The 19018-nt window shown below is 39.8% G+C and overlaps 1 protein-coding gene across 2 annotated transcripts in view; it reads left to right on the top strand.

The window, feature by feature from the left end:
- The window catches only part of mask (multiple ankyrin repeats single KH domain), a 154367-nt gene that overhangs the window by 104940 nt on the left and 30409 nt on the right, over positions 1–19018 (top strand). For both annotated transcript variants that reach the window (XR_011899182.1, XM_072296328.1), the window contains exons 25-31: positions 1977–2590; positions 9460–9752; positions 12979–13316; positions 14568–14666; positions 15950–16120; positions 17362–17494; positions 18874–18982. Coding sequence is in view for 1 of the 2 variants with exons in the window: in XM_072296328.1 (XP_072152429.1) it covers positions 1977–2590; positions 9460–9752; positions 12979–13316; positions 14568–14666; positions 15950–16120; positions 17362–17494; positions 18874–18982 (1757 nt within the window). In the remaining variant the exon portion in view is untranslated. The remainder of the gene's footprint in view (positions 1–1976; positions 2591–9459; positions 9753–12978; positions 13317–14567; positions 14667–15949; positions 16121–17361; positions 17495–18873; positions 18983–19018) is intronic.

A 19018-nucleotide genomic window follows, 5' to 3' on the forward strand; every position in this document is an offset into this window, starting at 1 on the left:
AATTTCATCGTCCCGAAACCAACCCCCCCCCCCCCCCCCTGTGTTCCCCTTGGGGGGTAAAGAAAGGGTCACGATCCCAAAAGTCGGGGTTCCTGAAAGAATTGCGATTTGATTGCAATAAAATTGGAAAGAGAAATTATCCCTAAGAACCCTAAAGCGGACCACTTATCGCCAGAAATTATCTCTTAAAGACGGGGACAGTGGCCCCCTCCATACTTTCTCTTTGGTCAAAAATTGACGTAGATTCTCCGGAAAAACATGATATCCCAGGTAATCGACCCCAAGAAATCTGATTTTCATGGTCCCGAAGCCCCCCTAGCCTCCTCCCCCTTGGGAGGTAAAGAGGGGGTCACGATCCCAAAAGTCGGAAGACATTTTGACTCCCTTTTTTACCCCCCCCAAGGGGGACATGGGGGAGGGGGGTTGGTTTCGGGACGATGAAATTCGGATTCCTTGAGATCGATTCCCTATTCAACCCTGCGGTCCTCCACTTTGTACTACCTAAACCAACCGAGAAAAAGACCTGGTACGGGTGATCTGGGACACCCTGTATAACGAAGTATAAAAAAATATTTATTAGTGAAGGGTGGGGGGAGGAGAAAAGATCGATAATTACACCCTACAGCATGAATATAAGGCCCTAGTGGTGAAACTACCTCTGCCTCGCCCGCGCAGGATGAAGCGCCGCTGATATACCGCCCGCGCCTAACCGGTAACACACAGAAAAATCGCTGTAACTCAAGAACGAATCATTTTCCTAAGGTCGAACAAAGTGTGGTAGATGCAGAATTTCATGGAAAACCACCTCAACAGGTTTTAATTCACGGAGGGACGATTGCATGGAGCGGAGAGACAAAAAACGAAAAAAAGTCGAACCTTCAAAATCGAAAAAATCGATTTATGACTACGATAAATTACGCAACTGTGCAAACAGCATTAATATTCTAGAAGAGAATATTTTTAACGTTTTTTAGCGCAAACCGCAACACTTACACTCAAACCGTTCGCGAGATATCGATTTTAAAAGTTTTGAAAGAATTGCAACTTTGCTCCCCTTACCTCCTCCCCCCTAATTATCCAAGGGGGCTGAAATTTTGCCCAAGCATTGGGGACACTTAGTACAACATTTGAGTAAAGTTTGGGCCAAATCTAGTGGGGCCAAAATCGGTGTTTTTGGAACAACCTCTTTAAATGGTGATAGCTCAGTTCTTTTATTTTCAAAACTTAGTGGATCAGTAAAACCTGGATACAATCAGTAGATGCTGATAAGAGAAAAAGGTCCAACACAGCACTGAACCTTATTTAACCCACTCTGCTGTCTCATGGATTTGCTCTTCAATTCTCGGATACCCACAAGTTATATGGTTGTGCAAAAATTACACCCAAGTTCCATAATGAGGTGTTCTGGAAAAAAAAGTAATGGGCGCAATAGTATAGGAATTGGTAATGTATGGAATTTTAGCAATTAATTATACAAAGGGTAGGCGGGTAGGGCTGTTCTATCGGTTGTCGGTAAGCTACCAAAACAGGGCCGTTAAGAAAAAGATTCGATAAGAGCGCTCTTGTCGATAGTGATCAGAGTTTTCGGGGCTGACGAAAATAAGCTGTTGCCATTTGTACATCTATTTCACGCGCCGCCGCGCCAGGCAATCTGATAAACCAACGTACGGGGCAACAATGCATTGAGTGCGAGCTCTCAAAAATCCAACAAGGCCAGCTGTTAAAGATATCATCGCACTGTCGGCACTGCCGCCAGTTTCAATAAGAGACGACATCGATACTGTTCCGGCAAGAATTCGTTTGAACACCCCTATAGGCTGGTGTAAACATGTGACCATATGACCAGCCTAACTGTACTCATAATTTTCGTGAACCAAGAATTGGCTACATGATTGTTTACTTTGGATTATCATAATTCAGTCATTTTCCGGACGATTTTCAATAAACAATTTAATATTACTGTGTCTTAATTTCAGTCGTTGCATCCAAGTGGAAGTGAAAAATAAGAAGGGAAACTCACCACTCTGGCTGGCAGCTAATGGGGGACATCTACCTGTTGTGGAACTACTTTATAACGTTGGAGCTGATATAGACTCGCAGGATAATCGGAAAGTATCATGCTTGATGGCAGCATTTCGAAAAGGCCACGTTAAAGTAGTGAAATGGATGGTCAATCATGTAACTCAGTTTCCAAGTGATATTGAAATGACACGATACATCTCTACCGTCAATGACCAAGAACTTCTGAACAAATGTAATGAGTGTGTTAAAATAATCACCATAGCCAAAGACCAGCAAGCCGCCAAAGCAAACAAAAATGCCAGTATCCTATTGGAAGAACTGCACATGGAAAGAAGTAAAGAGGAGTCGAAGAAACAAGCAGCTGCAAAGAAGAGAGATCGCAAAAAGCAAAAGAAGCGAGATAAAAAGGAGAGCAAAAAATTTGTTGCTGAGAACGCTAAAAATGAAAGGTACAGTGAAGATCCAGATGAAGAGGAGATAGAGGAAGAATATGAAGAAGAAGATGAGGAAGAAGAAGAGGAGGAGGAAGAGGAGCAGGAGCCACCCTCCGAAGAGGACTTCCTCAAACGTATGTTGATTTTTCATTTAATCTGTTGAGTATCTCAAGTTTAGTTGAATTTTGGTTCTTCCTCTATTAGGGCAATTTTAACTCTTTGTAAATTAATTTCGAAACAATGCCAAAAAGAAAGAACCTCTTTAGTTAAAGTGGGGATTGCTGAAATTTAAAAAACTCAAAACATCATTTACTTGGATGCAAAAAACAAAGACCATGTTTTCAATGTCAATTTTGGAAGTATTGACTATCTCCTATTGTCAGCCTCAGTGGTGTAGTGGTCAAGGCAGTTCGCTGCCAACACTGAGGTCTCGGGTTCAATCCCCGGAGGTGACTGATATTTGAGGCCACTCAAATATCAGTCATCGTGACTGTGGATGACTATGCCACTCCAATACCCTGACCCTTGGAGGTAACAGGGTGCGGGAGGGACATGGTCACCCAGTAAGTAATCCGTCTGCACTGTTCGACTGGGTTGTGAAAAATCGGTAATCACTCGTAGTGTGCGCGACTGCCAGCGCTACCTATCAGTGTAGATTGCAACAACACAGTCCAACTCGGTGGAGGCGTGGCCGTGCTCCGAAATTCCGTGCTCTGTAGCGTCTGCCACAGTCTTTGATAAGACCTTCCGTTGGCTATCAGACGGCCTTGCGGGAATATAGAGGTTACACAATGTGTCAATAGTACGAAGTTAAAAGTTAAGGAGCACGGTCCAACTTTGGGGTGCACGACGGCAGTAGCCAGTTGCCTTGGCCCCTTGGGGGCGCCTTGCCGGTCAGCCCGGCCTTTACTTACTTACTTACTTACTTTACTTACTTGACTATCTCCTATTCCAACTTGTTGATGCTCAAAACGTGAAGAGTCATGACACGCTGCCTGGCAGAATAGATAATAACTTGATAAAAATCTAAAAATCCATCCTCAGATGAAAAAATGCCCGCAGCAGTCACACTGTCACTCCCAAAGAAGGAGGGCGGCAGACCCTCCAAAATGACGCTTGATCAAGTATTTCAGTGAGAAAAGTTAGGAGTTTTTTTAAATTTTAGCGATTTCCATTGTATTCAAGTTTCCTCTGACCATTCCCATTGCCATCCTGATTTTATTCTGTAGTCTTAAGCGTAGACCATGATCATTTCAGGGGGCCTGTCCCTAGATTCAGGTCTCACTAACTAAACCGAAATGCCATATCAGATAATCTTCAAAATTTTCTAAAGGGATCTTAGAATCACGTAGAATAGAAGTCTTGAGAACTACTTGTTGCACAGCTTCAATAACTGGTCCAGGCCAAGGCAGCCTGTCCTATACTGATCAGAGTGTTTGTTTTGGAAATAAGTCATATACCATGAAGTGCAGGTAATATTAAGGCGCATTTCAAAGGGTTTCGTTGTTCCAAGATTACAACCCCTCAGGTGACCTCCTGCAGGATGGGGGTGTCCTGTCCCGTCCTCCACCCCTTAAAGCAAGGTGGCTAAAGGACCCCGCACACCTCTTATGGGAAGCTGCACCATGAAGAATTGCCCTCTGACTTATGTCATTCGATTCTCCTCAAGCTGCTGATCAAAAGTTATAATTGCGCCAACTTTCTACAATGCACAGTTTTTGCAAAAAACCGAAGAGAAGATTCAATTATTCGGCAATAAAAAGCCAGAAAGATTCCTCATTTCAGTGCTAGAGTGAACAAATCACGGGAACTCCTGCACTGAGCGGCAGTCTTATCTCTGATTCGGCTCGCCGTTTTGCTTGACCTTCCAAATGAGATTCTTGAGGAGCATAAGAACAGGAAAGTCTGAACGTCTACCGGACGAGTGCGGGAGGGAGATAGCCCCTGAGTCGGCAGGTACAGATAAGAAGACGGACACGCGTTACGTTTTTTCCTTATTTACATTGGGCCTGTCCTCAAATGTTTTGTTCTTTCTTATTCCTAGTCGCCGAATAATTGAATCTTCTCTTAGGTTTTTTTGCGAAAACGGTGCATCGTAGAAAGTTGGCGCAATTATAACTTTAGATCAGCATCTTGAGGAGAATCGAATTACCTAAGTCAGAAGGCAATTCTTCATGGTGCAGCTTCCCATAAGAGGTGTGCGGGGTCCTTTCATGAAAAAAAACGTAACATTTCACGTGAAATATTTCAGGAAAGGAAGACTGATCGGTCTTATGGGAAAAGCGGGCACGGTTAAATCGGCTGGCGTTTTGATATGTTGTAGGTCTTAACCTACTGATCAAAAGTGTCAATGGGCGTTTCTTCCTATCTCGAAGTTTTACCCCCCATTTTGTTTTACCCCCCAAAGTTGCCAATTCAGCGTATAATTGGTAGTTTTGAAACCCGGGTTTGTTAGTCGCCTGTAAGATTCTTTAATGGTTTTTGAGTCTATTGTATCCTATGAATAGACTAGAGACCATCCAAACTCAAAAACTGAACAATTTTGCCTCATGGGGAAGGGGGGGAGGGTGTTTACGCCACCGATTTCAGCGTCAGCGAGGCGCATTAAACCGATTGTTTCGCCATGTTTTGGAGAATTTTTTATGCAAATGATTGCGACTACATCTTAAAAGGTCGACCAAGATACAGCTCTGAATATACCTCCCCGTGGTGGCGGGGGAGGGGGGGCGAAAAGTGCGCAACCGATCTCGGGCAGCAAAACTGGCTGTTGCGAGTTGCAGCAAACTGATGGTTTCGTCATGTTTTGGAGACTTTCTTATCCGAACGAGGCGGACTGCATTCCGAAAGGTCTACTGAGATGGAGCACGGAATATGCTGTAAGAAAATGGAAGCCTCTCAATCTGCACCCTCCCTCGCAATAGGATCTCTCAGCATAGGTCAGTGTGGCACTGATACTAGTATACTGACACTTTTTACCACCATCACTCATACATAATTCCAAGGGTCATTTTTAGCTGACATGCATTTCCAACTGAGCACAATAATGGTGCAGATGATTCCCTTGGCTGAGGCTATATGACGTCGGTAGATTTCAGAAATACATCATCTAGGTGATTTTTAAAATGAAATCGCTCATCATACCAGCGCTCATTAAAAACTTTTGCAGAATGTCGACTGTTTCATAATGAAGCCAATTGCCTTTCGCCTCAAGATTTAAAAAGAATGTCTCTGCTTGAGTCAATCCCTTTTAAATCACCTGACACTACCCGCCTCATGTCAGAGCCGCCCAGAATACCGTCCCGTTGCGACTTTAAGATGCAAGTAGATAAAAGAGCCAGTGAATATTACAATTAAATTGGGGGAAAAGAGAGGATTTTAAGCAGCACTGAAATTAAATATTCTAATTTACATCTTAGGCTTTCAAAACTTATGACTTGGAATTTTTCCCAAATAAAAGCTCCTTTATTCAATGCAATATTTGAATAATTCTCTCATTATCAACTTCTGTTTTTATGAGACTGTTGCTCCCTGGGTACCCAATTTGAAAGGCTTGGGTGAACCAATTAATGAGGCGAACTCGCTGGGATTTTTTTACGTAATCAGAAAATCTAAGAAAAAAACAAGGTCATGTATCTCTTCTTTTTATTTTATATTTTTTCCTTTTCAATAGCAACTAACCTCTTCCCTCGCCAAAATTCTGTAATGCATCAGAATATGCTGAAAATTGAATGTTGCGTTAAATGGTATTGAGTTTTAATCGTACTGGCCACGTTAAAAGTACCACTATACTAGTGTCAGCGCCTCATTGACCTATGCTGAGAGATCCTATTGCGAGGGAGGGTGCGGATTGAGAGGCTTCCGTTTTCTTACAGCATATTCCTTGCTCCATCTCAGTAGACCTTTCGAAATGCAGTCGGCCTCATTTGGATAAGAAAGTCTCTAAAACATGATAAAACCATCGGTTTGCTGCAACTCGCGACAGCAAGTTTCGCTGCCCGAGATAGGTCGCGCACTTTTCGCCCCCCCCCCCCCCCGGAACCACGGGGAGGTATATTCTGAGCTACATCTCAGCCGATCTTTCAAGAAGCAACCGGAGTCATAGGGCATAAAAAGTTCTCCAAAACATGGTAGAAGCATCGGTGTGATCCGACCCGCGCAAGCCAGTTTCGTCGCTCGAGTTCGGTCGCCCCCCCCCCCCCCGGGGGGGGGAGTGGCTATATTCTGAGCTGCATCTTGGTTGACCTTTTAAGATGTAGTCGCAATCATTTGCATAAAAAATTCTCCAAAACATGGCGAAACAATCGGTTTAATGCGCCTCGCTGACGCTGAAGTCGGTGGCGTAAACACCCTCCCCCCCCTTCCCCATGAGGCAAAATTGTTCAGTTTTTGAGTTTGGATGGTCTCTAGTCTATTCATAGGATATAATAGACTCAAAAACCATTAAAGAATCTTATAGGCGACTAACAAACCCGGGTTTCAAAACTACCAATTATACGCTGAATTGGCAACTTTGGGGGGTAAAACAAAATGGGGGGTAAAACTTCGAGATAGGAAGAAACGCCCATTGACACTTTTGATCAGTAGGTTAAGACCTACAACATATTAAAACACCAGCCAATTTAACCGTGCCCGCTTTTCCCTTAAAACCGGTCCGTCGTTCTTTCAGAAATTTATGAAAAATTAAAGCAAGATTGTTCGAAATTCACCATTATAATAGAAAACTGTTAGAGGGCCTCCTAATGCCTTTTTGTAACCAACAACAACTGTTTTATTCCCTTTGTTTTAAACGTAGGCAATCAGTTTTTTCCCTTGCTATACTATGGGTACGTTGGCACATTCCTTGGCTACTTCTAGGACTAGTGGAGGTATAAGGGTAAGGCAGCATGGCACCAACCATTGAAAAATAAGGCGTTAGCTTTATTATTCTATGCTCCAACGAATTGCCTACCAAGTATGAATATGGGGCATAGGGTCAAAGCCCCTCATGTTTTTGGAGAAGCATGAATAAATTCAAGCAAAATTTTTTTATAGGGAATTCGTAAGAAACCTGATTTTGCATTGCTTCTTCCAAATCTCTCATAGCCTGAGGTTTACAGAATTATTTAGGAGAGCAAAGAAAGAGAGGGTTTCACTCTCCAAGCCTCTTCTCTCCCTTATATTTTTCAATTCTACAGAACGCCATAAATATAGAATAATAATTAGCTGTGCTATAAGAAGCGCCACAGGAAAGAATTCACAACAGGCCACAGGCCTACGAATGACTTTGAAGTGCTCGACCAACATCGATACTCACAGTAATCTTTGCAGATCTTTTGCTAAATATTCGGGATGATGCATGAAAAATAAACCTTTTCCGATTGCAATCGACGCTTTCATAGATATCTTTTGTAAAATGTACTGACAGAATGAGCAACCCCACTTTTCAGATTTATTTTGCCGGGTTGACCAACCTGAGCCTAGCAAAGATTATAAAAAGAGCAGTCGACTTCTGAGAATGGTCAACCGAAATTCTTAAAAAACAATAATGACATGATTAACGGATATCTTTCATGGTCTTACTGTAAAGATTGCTGTAGATCTTCTTATAGCAAAGCTAGCTTTGTTATTCCATGGCATGGATTCTTGCCATTTAAGTTCAATGAAAAATGGCAAGATGCCCTCCGCCTTCTCCCTTTAGAGCACTGAAGGAATGCAGGAAGCTCTCGTGGAGTATAGTAAAAGACAGGTGGGCGGATTTTAAATTTAAGTTTTATTAAAATGCCTTTTCTAGAATTTCTTTTTTTTATAATAGAAGATTCAGCAGCTCAGAGGGTATCAATTGGTTTTATAATTAGCAATTAGCTGGTGGTTTGCACTTTACTGCTTGAGAATGGTTTTGAACTGAACTTGAGGAACTCGAAGTGTTGTAAACAAACGAGTTTGAGGTTAGGTTTCCGATCTAGACTAGGGAAGGGGGGCTAGGGGAGGTATACCCTCCAAACTTGTAGCAGTCGTGTCTCTTTTAACTCTAAAAGAGAAAGCAATAATGAAGGAAACAGGCTCTACAATGAATATGAATGATGCACAATTTATTCACGAACTTCCAAATTGATTTTTGCTTCAATGTAAAGGATAAAATTACAAATTTTTATAAATTTCACAGGCTCATGAAATATTTCACGAAAATTTCCAATCTTTCCTAAGTTTCTTACGTTACATGCCACCCTCTCTCAAAATGATGATATCAAATAAAGTGTAAGTTGCATTTTCGTAGTAATTGCATGGGATTACTTGTCCGTAAGTTGCAACTAACACATGGAATTTTTCCAAAATCATAACAAATTTTTGTATCAAAGATGGCAGTGGGATGAACTCAGGACATCAACCAAAAACTCAACGACATAAATTAAGCATAATTTTTGTGACAGAAGGAAACTTTTTAGTACTTACAATTTCGTAATTACCAAAAAGTTCCAAAACCATGCCCCGTATGGGGCTCTGATGGCTTTGTATGGGGCGCTTTTTTTTTTTGTCTCAAAGGAGCTGTATTTTGGGCTGAGATCAGTCACTTTTTTACTTCGTGGGATCAATTTTTTCTTAGTGATTTCCTGTACTCTCTGATTTTAATTTATTATTCTCCAAATGTTGTCAGGATCACTTGTAGTGCACCCTTCAGGGTGGGCCAACGAATTTTTTTTTTTTTTTTTTATGTATTGGCAAGTCCAGCTAGGAAGATTTTGTATTGTATATAGTTTGGAAAAACTGTGGTTAGTTCTTGCGAAGAACTATCTGACAGCAAGTGTGAGCATTTTTGGTGACAAAGTTTCGGATGCCAGTGTTGTAAGTTCAAGTTCAGTCCATCAGATTTACCAAATTTTCAAATGCATTAAAATTATCCTTAACTGTATGATTAATAGTACAACCTCAAGATGACTTTCCTAATTTTTCTCTATTCGTAAAGAGAAAATTTTCAAACTGGGAAAAGAAGCCTTACTGAGGTGCTAATGTTTGCAACTTTTTATAGTGACTAACAAGAAGAACCGCGAGACATCTTCCAACAAAAAGGGAGGAAATTTGGTCCAGAGAAAAGCATATCGTGGAACAGAGGTTGAAGAAGCTGGAGATAGTGGGATTGATGCCACTAGTCAAGGAAGTTGCAGCAGCAACGAAGTTGCAAAACAAAGTAAAGAACACAGTCGAAAAGAAAAGAAAAAGAAAGGAAAAGGCAATTCAGATGCTAATAGCGCAATCTCATCGTCTAATATTCTTGTTGATCGGAAAGTTAGTGCCTCTCCTCTCAATAAAAAAGAAAAAGAGGTAAGTTGACATTTTTATAAGCTTTGAATAAGCTAATTTTCTCATAGTTGATGAATTTTTTTGTATTATGAAGTTGGTTGCCTTGGTGCAACTCACAAGCGAACACATATCTGCGAACTTCCACAACTCATTCAGCTGAATGATGCGATGGTTCTTAGTATCTATTATTCTTGATAGATGTAATCCTGAATTGAATCAGTGCGTTAAAAAACACACCAACTCAGATAAAATACATTGTTCAGGAAACACGAAAAACTGTGCAGCAGGCGACAAAGTTACATAATGAAAAAGCTTTTTGGTGCCTAAGGACAAGTACTTGGAGACATTGTAAGGGACCAAGTTGAAATAGATGGGCCGTATTGAATGACAGAGAATTAGGCGCTTACAAGTTGCCAAGTTGGTGTGGTTTCATCCTCACTGACTTTCAGATACTGATTTTTCATGGTTTGCCATAAAAAGTATTTATTTTTTGACATGTAACCCATAAGTATTTCTATAACATAGTGCTACAAGGTACAAGCGGGATCTTTGTTCCCGCAAGAAATAGTTATCTGCTACCCGGTATACTATGTAGTGCACCGCTCTGGTAACCACAGGAAAGTGGCCCGTGCTGAAGCTCTTAATCGAAGACTTATCTATAGCCTGTTAAGGGAATCCCACGTTTTCCTCGTTCTCATCTTTTCCTTCTCTTCTTCTCTCGTTGTGCCACTATTGGTGACGGTTGGCGACTGTGCCTTCAAAGTCTCCCTCAATATTCATAACTGTTACTCATTCATCACTATATCAGTTGTGTCGGAAGGTGTGAGCTGTAACATGGACAGATTATGAATGAGAGATGAGGTTCCCCGAATGAATGGACTCATTCATGCAATTTATTTTTTATCCTTAAAATAAACTTACAGATTAGGCCGTAGTTGTCAGGTTTTGTCAAGGTGTAGGGCAAGAAGGGGTATCCAAGGTAAAGACCTAGGGGCATTTTTCAGGAGGCCTGCTGCCTGATTGTTGAAATTTTTTGTTTGTCGGGACGACATAGATGACATAGGTTAAAAGGCGGAGTGTGATTGGTCGGCTATGTCTTATCGCTGCTTCATGGTGCCTTTGTCAGGTGGAATGTACGACATACTGTCGGAAACTTAAGAGGTGCTGTTAGCTTGTCGTGAGTTCAACCCGACATAAGCACGACAAAGCAGCGAAAAGACATAGCCGACCAATCACGCTCCGCCATTTAACCTATGTCTTCTATGTTGTCCCGACAAACAAAAAGTTTCAACAATCAGGCTGCTGGCCTAGATTGTATCTTATTTTTGAGTTTTGCGAAATCCAAGTTGGTCTACACCCCCTCCTTACTCTCTTATATGATAAAGGAAGACCCAGTAATAGGTTTTTTTTATCAAAATTTAAGCCCCATTCACCTGAAAATGATAAATAGTGCTTTATTTCTAAACAAAGCGGTTTTACTTAGACTTAACATACTACCATCAAAAGTTTTGAAGTCTGAGAGATGTGAGATCCCCCTCCAAAAAAAAAGTCCTAAACAAGTTTCTTCTTACCACTTTGGTTTTGGAATCTAAGAACCTCTTGTGAAGCTTAGCACCCACCTCTTTTTCACACTCTTCTCTCGAGCACTTCTGATTGCAATATCGAAATTTCGTCTTGCATCTAGATGCGTCTATCCATAAGTGTTAATAAACTGTATAAATGTAAAAGTCTCCATGGATTTGCAGGTTTGCAATGAATGAAGTATGGAACATGCTCACTCTAAGAATCACTTTAAATTGAATCGGTTGATTCCTGTAGAAAATTGGCGCTTCAGGCTAATTTTGCATTGAAAACTGTCAGTTGAAAGAAGTATTTTGAAGTAGCAAAAGCAGCAACTAAAAGTGGCAAAGTAGCATGTAGCATGAAACTCTCCCTGACAAGGGGAGAGGCTACCGATTATCCTCCTCAGATCGGGTTCAAATTTGGCAGAGAGGTAGAATAGGGAAATATAAGAACCCGTATTATTTTTTTTTTTTTTTTTTTGTGCCAATGCCCAGCCGTTTGTGAGGTATGAATTTTTGAAGTAGCCGTTTTTTCGTGTCGGTGACACGCTCAAGTTGAGCCTTCTGTGCGCGCACCATTTAATACGATCTGAGTGCCACTACGTACATATGAGCTGGCTGGCCGAATAGCAGTGCTCTCACCCATGGTACCGGAGGTCTGGGTTCGATGCTCATCCCAGAGATCTTGTCTTACAATCGATTATTTTGTTTTTTAATTGCTTCATCACACCAAATGGTAAGTCAACATGTAAACACTATGATGTAACTTATTATTTTTTCATGTATTTTTTTTTAATAATTATTTGACAAAAAAGAAAGAAAATAACGAGCATCATAAGGTTTACATGGTGACTTTCAATTTGTTGTGATGAAGCAATTAAATAACAAAATAATCAATTGTAAAAAAATATCGCCGGGACGAGAATTGAATCCTGGACTGCTGGTACTGTGGGCGAGAGCGCTGCTGCCAGGCCAGCCAGCTCATTCGTCAGGAGCGGAACTTGGATCGTACTGAAAGGTGCGGACACAGTAGGCTCAACTTGAGCACGTCGCTGACACGAAAAAATGGCAACTTCAAAACTTCATACCTCAAAAACGGCTGGGTATTGGCGCCAAAAAAAAAAAAAAAAAAAAAAAAAAAAAAAAAAAAAAAAAAATGGGGGTTAGTATGTTTCCCTATTCTACCCCTCTACCAAATTTGAACCTGATCTAAGGAGGACAATTGGTAGCCTCCCGCTGTGAGTACAACAGACATGAAAATCTTTAAATTTTCATGTACAATTAAATACGATAGTTTTTGCTCAATAATATTGAGTAAAATTCAGAAGAGATAATTGGTTGCAGGGTTGCCAGCGACCGGGAAAACCGGGAAAAGTCAGGGGAAAAAAATCAACCGGAAAAAGTCAGGGAAAGTTAGGGAATTTCGGTGTTGGTCAGGGATTTTTCTGATTTTTCGTGGAATTAGGCGCGGGCGGTCTCGGGCTCGCGTTGCGGGATCAACTGGATCAATTTCACTGTAACAGACTGCGTCAGATCCATACTTAAAAGTCAGGGAAAGTCAGGGTAAAATATTGGAAAGTCAGGGAAAAGTCAGGGAATGGAAAAAAATAATTTGGCTGGCAATCCTGTGGTTGTCATAATATATTCCCTAAAAAAACAGTTGTTTTTTTTTTTGTTTTTTACAGGAGAAGAAAGGTCCTATTCCTCAGTTAGTCATTGTTAATTCTAAAACCTCAGAAAATGTTCCAAAATCAAAACAAGACTCAAACTCAAAATCAAACAAGCCTGCTAAAAATAGTTTGGACAGTTTCTCATCAATAAACAGCTGTCATCAGGCAAACCCAGAACGGAGACCAAAGGCCCATCAAGCGCTCGTTTTTGAAGCCTCTCGAAATTTTACAACGACACAGCGAGACAACCTCGACACAAATGCAAATGAAAATTTCTTGGTGGGGGCTAAAAAGAAAAAGGGCACCAACAGCAACAATCACAGCAGCAGTAGTATCAATCAATCAAATTACATGTGAGTTATCTCATTCTGACCCCTATTTGATTATTTGAATTTCAGAAAAAGTACTTACGGGAAGTCAATATTCTGAAGCATTAACATTTCCATGTGAAATCCATCAGAATATCAGAAGTCTACTTTCTGGTTTAATCCTTGTAAGGAGTAATTTTAATGCACCATATGGTATTAAAGTGCCTTACTATCCCTGTAACAGTGCAATGTCCTTTTTCGATAATCGCGCAACATATAAAGTAAGACATGAAACAAATTAATCTGCATAAGCAAATGTTAAACCCCACTTTGTAACATCTCTTCTTGTTTAAAGTCTCACTAAATTGTGTTTTTTCTTAATTCTGTGCTCTAATGGGCCTGTTGCAAACTTTTGCTAGAGCAAAACTAAGAGTTGTTTCTTATAGATAATGCCTCAAAAATCACGATGAGCGCATCGGCAAACTCTGAAATGCACTCATAACTTCACAAACTGCGTAAGAAATTTGCGTTTTTTTAAGCTTCCCGCTTCAAAAACGATACTACGGCACAGGTGAACATTTTGTAAGAGGAGTCGTTCCATCGTCGGCAATAATCATCATAGCCGACGCCAATCCGCCAAAACACGTTTGATGGGACGAGATAACACCTGAACTGGATTAGACCAGATAACAATCGGTGTGTTAACGTTCATATTTTCCACGCCCGAATTGATTGACCTTGAACTCTCCGTGAATTACGCGCGGAACTGCGTGCAAGCGTCGGCCATGATGAATATCGCCGACGATGGAGCGACTCCTCTAACAAAATGTTCACCTATGCCGTAGTATCGTTTTTGAAGCGGGAAGCTTAAAAAAACGCAAATTTCTTACGCAGATTGTGAAGTTATGAGTGCATTTCAGACTTTGCCGATGCGCTCATCGTGATTTTTGAGGCATTATCTATAAGAAACAACTCTTATTTTTGCTCTAGCAAAAGTTTGCAACAGGCCCATTTTCACATATGGAATGAAATATAAATTTATGGAATGGAAGACTTTTGAATGGTTTTGCATTACTTTCTATGAATGAAACTCACACAGAAAGAAACTCATGGAATTCAGAAAATCCCATCTAATCAAATGAGAATTCATCAAATCTCATTAAATGATCTTTTGTATAAAGGAAAGAGAATAGCACACAACCCGTTGAAAGCAGACTTTCTGTAAATGAATATTTAATGAATTAAGTGAATATTTGAATTGTTAGTCAATTTTGTTTCGATTTCCCAAATTTGTAGGAGCTACTATGAAGAAGAATTATTGGGAGGAAAAGCACCAGGCTCCAACAAACTTGTTAAACAACGAGGAGAAGAGGGATGGAAGGAAGTCGTCCGAAAGTAAGCAGAACTAATGAGCATTAATTTTGTAATTTAATTTTTGTATCAGTGGTCTCTGTCCATAATTATGACGTTTCTCATAGCATTTGTAACCTTCTGATCACGAGAATCAGAGCATCATCATTAAATGTCTCAAGGGGATTCACAGAAATGAACCTCTAGACAAGGTGTGAATTTTCGCTTATGATATTTCTTACCAAAAATTTCATTCAGAACATGACTCGCAACAAAAATTAACTCCCAACGAAGGTATTTAATATTTTGATGCGTAAACTCAAATCCTCTGCTTATGAAAAATGAAATCTATGTGAGTTATATCACGTATTAAATGATACTGGAACAGTCTCAATGGTATGAAATATGGCAAACTCAATCCTGATGTTTCGGCTCCGCTGTTGTACGTCTCTAACACTCAGCACAACACAACCCGGGGAAGGGACACCTATCAATTGAGAAGCTCACCAAGATCGTCCCAGTGCGGGACTTGATCCAAGTATCAAGACAATTGTTTTTCTTGTAAGCAGGGAATTCAAAATTTCCACAACCAATGTAAGAAAAAAGTCTGTCAAGAGTTCATGTCAGGAATATTTATTGTGCAAATCATCATACCGAAAAATTGTGGTTAGGGAACATCCATCAGAATGCATACATTCGTATCTTGTTTACTGAAGCATTGCTTCAAGCATACTTGCTTAGCATGTCCTACTAAGAAGCAAAAAGTTCTAGGCTTCACTCTACCATTGTCTAGCAACATGTTTTGAGTATTCCTCTTAACCGGGTATATCTATCATCTTCCGAGTTTCTAGCGTATCCTGTGTAAATTTGTTTAAGTCAAGAAAATTATCAAAAAGCCCATTATCTCTACCAGTCATATATGTATATTGTATTCACATTGGTGTGCGTTTAAGTTAAAGTCCCCTAATACCTCAAATCTGTGCCCCATAACAGGAAAAATTGACTCTTGGCACCAAAAGTTGGCTGATAGATTAGAAAATTTGTACTCAAATGCAGTAGTAGAGCAGTCATAGATAATTCATTTTTTAAATTATCAGGAAAATAACCCATTACGCCATAAGCTTTTTGTTCCTCAATTCGAGTTGATATGACTGCAAAAACACCAGGAGCAGACCTTTTGGAGGTTCCCTGCCAGCTCTTAGTGGATGGGACTTTGGCTTTCTGATTCTTAATAATGATGGTAAAAGTGTTGGAAGAACTTCTTTTCTAATATACACTTTCGTGGTCTCTCCTAAACATTACCAGTAATTTGAATTTGCTTGTTTTAGATATTTGAATTCACCTTTTCGATCGAAGAAAGTCTCAGTGCCTCCAAATGCCATCAGCCGCGTTATTGGGCGAGGTGGATCCAATATCAACACCATTAGAACAACAACAGGTGCTTTCATCGAAATAGAAAAACAAAGTAAAGGTCAAGGAGAACGTATAATCACAATCAAGTAAGTGCTTTATTACACTGCATTGGTTTTTGGCCATGATATCCTAGTTTAAGCTGGCACATGGTGATAATTTTAATAGCATATTTATTGAATCATTGTGTTATCAATGATTGAGGCGAAAGGAAAAGTAATGTTGAGAGATGGAAAGTAATGACCATCAAAACTTTGAGCGTTACCCCTGTCCTTACAAGGCACTCAGTAATGTCATTTTCTTGTTCTCTGAACTCCAAAAATCAAGCCCTTCGGAATTGCAGGGATACGAAGTTCCAAAGATTCACCTAATTTTCTGGAATTGCCCATTCCTCTTTAGATAAATTGCGATGTAAGATTTGAGGTAAATATGTGTTGAGATTGACACTCAACAGTCATTTTTCGATTTTGTAGGGTACAACAATGTTCACAACAGAAGTCATGCAGTATCAGAATTACCGCACTCACCTTTACCGCATAGAATAGGCAAATGATTTCCAAAAAGTTATGTCTCCAAGAATTTTGCCATTCTTTTTTACTTCAATAAGGAGAACCCAAGGGAAGGAAGGAAGAAGTTCTAACAAAGAAAGTTCAAAAAGTTGATTCTACATCTTGTCTTCAGAGCCTCAAAGTTTGCAGTAACTATTACACCCGGTTAAATGGGCTTTCTAAAGCTGTACAGAAGAAATGTGTTTTTAGTGTAGGAAATACAATGTTGTTGTGAAATTATATATTTTATTCCAGTCTGATCCATGGAGAATCTAAAAACCAAAAAAGTTTAATTTCGGCCAGAGGGGATTGTGGTTACTGTCTACGCTGATAGATACAGTTCTGCCAACCCAACACCCCTCCCCGTCCCAGACAAAAATTAAATTTGTTTGGATCCTCTAATCTCTAAGTTATGCTTCCTAATGGATAAAAGTGTAAGATGTCACACGATTTGACCAGTAATCATGTGAGAAAGGTTACAAAAAATTATTGCCATGGTAGGAAATGTTATTGTGAAATTGTTGTCCAAACAGGTCAGTTTTTATTAGTAGTTCACCCATTGTTTTTGCCTGAATTCATGCAGTTAATTTGTTCTGATACTGTAACTGGTTCATAATGCATACTACCTGATCTTAGGTGCACCTTCCATGTAGCCTGCTGAGTATGCATCGTGATTGGCCAAAAACTTTAAACGCTTTATTTTTTGCTTATTGAAAGATGACAATCGATTAATTATTTTGATGTTTCATCATTGTTTATACATCATAATTCTACTTTTTTAGAGGCTCAATGGAATCTACGAAGCAAGCTCAAAATTTGATCCAGGCTCTCATCACTGATCCTGAACTAGACTTAGTGCAGATGCTGCCCAAAACTGCCAAGACCCTAGCCACAGCATGGCCTGAGAAAACACCGGTAGAAGATACATTTTTTGCTGAAGTTGTCTTTTATTAACTTGATTGATTTTTTTTTTCACACTTTATTTAAATATCAAATAATAACGAAACTTTGTGAGTTACTGAAAAGTTGGCTCCATCAACTCTTTCTACGTACGTCCAGACGTTGCACTGCAGAGTGAATTTGCTACAAATTAGGACTGTTTCAATGCTTTTGTCTGATGTGCTGTGTGCGTGATATGAGCATAATTGGTGGCCTCCTGCCTACAGACCTGATTTCTTCTCCCTTTCATAACTCGCCTCAATCGAAATTTTTTTAAGCAAAGCAGCGCTTTGCTCTCAAAAACTCCAATTGCTCAAAAGAATAAAAGTATCGCTTAAATATTATACAGTCATGATTTGAATCAACTCTTAGCCTGAGCTTAATGCCAGAATCTTGATGTCCAGTTGTGATTTAAAAAAATCACACACATCAATCTCCAAATTTAATTTGTTGTACAGATAATCCAAATTAATTTTGATTAAAAGCCTTCAAAGCCCAATGGGCAGTGTAATCAAGGAAAAGAAAAAAAATTCCAGATTAAAACACAGTGTTCCCCTATTTTTTTACAGTTAATTGTCTCTCCTGAAAAGTTACATAGTGGTGCATGTGTGGTTTCCAATTGAATCAGTCAGTTACGAAAGGGCTCAAGCGCCAAAAATAAGAATTTGAGAAAAATGGTAAAAACTGTTTCAATTGATCCCTTACAAATCTCAAAGCTCTAAAATATTAAAGCGATGAATTAATTAATCACATTCTTCATTAATCTGCAACTTAAAACGGGTTGGAGCATACTGTTTCTTCTGTTTTTAGCACATTTTTATATTAGACGCTTAAGCCTTTTTGTAACTGACCGATTCAATTTTCACATTCATGTGAGGTTTGCCCATTAATACATTAACCAATACATTCAGCCTGCAAATATTGGCAGTTACTGGTCTTGCAAGGCTACAGAGAGGAGAGAAAATCTCAAGTTGATACACTTGCACCAGCACACAAATGGAAGATGTGTGGAAATCACGGTTACCGTAGGATCTCTAGTGGGTTGTTGTTAGTCTTTTACCTATCTCCTTCGTCCATTGCAACCATTTTCTTCCACCAGGAGAATCCTCCCATTGTCATTTTCTCTTTTTTGTATGTCGCTTTGTGTATCAATTCAATAATCAGGCCACAGAGCTTCAGAAGTCGTCCAACTGCAGCTCTTTTAAAGCTGGCCTGTGTGGGACAGCATTAGCCTCCTGGGACTTGATATCTAAAAAGCCTCAGCAGTCAACATTTGAAATAGTTTTTATCACATGGAGTCATTTCTCATAGGTGTAGTATCCATACAAACTAATTAGTACCTTCTATCTTTTCAGGCTACTAACAAAACGAAAATCGCGGTCCTCTCTAAAACTACGACTGGGTCATCACAGGCACAACCCCTGCAGAATGTTTCCACAAGTACATCTGTTTCAACTTCACAAGGTAAGTCATTTTCTTGCGAGTCTCACTTTTTTTAGA

Source organism: Bemisia tabaci, chromosome 2, assembly GCF_918797505.1.
Source record: "Bemisia tabaci chromosome 2, PGI_BMITA_v3".
NCBI classification, from domain to species: domain Eukaryota; kingdom Metazoa; phylum Arthropoda; class Insecta; order Hemiptera; family Aleyrodidae; genus Bemisia; species Bemisia tabaci.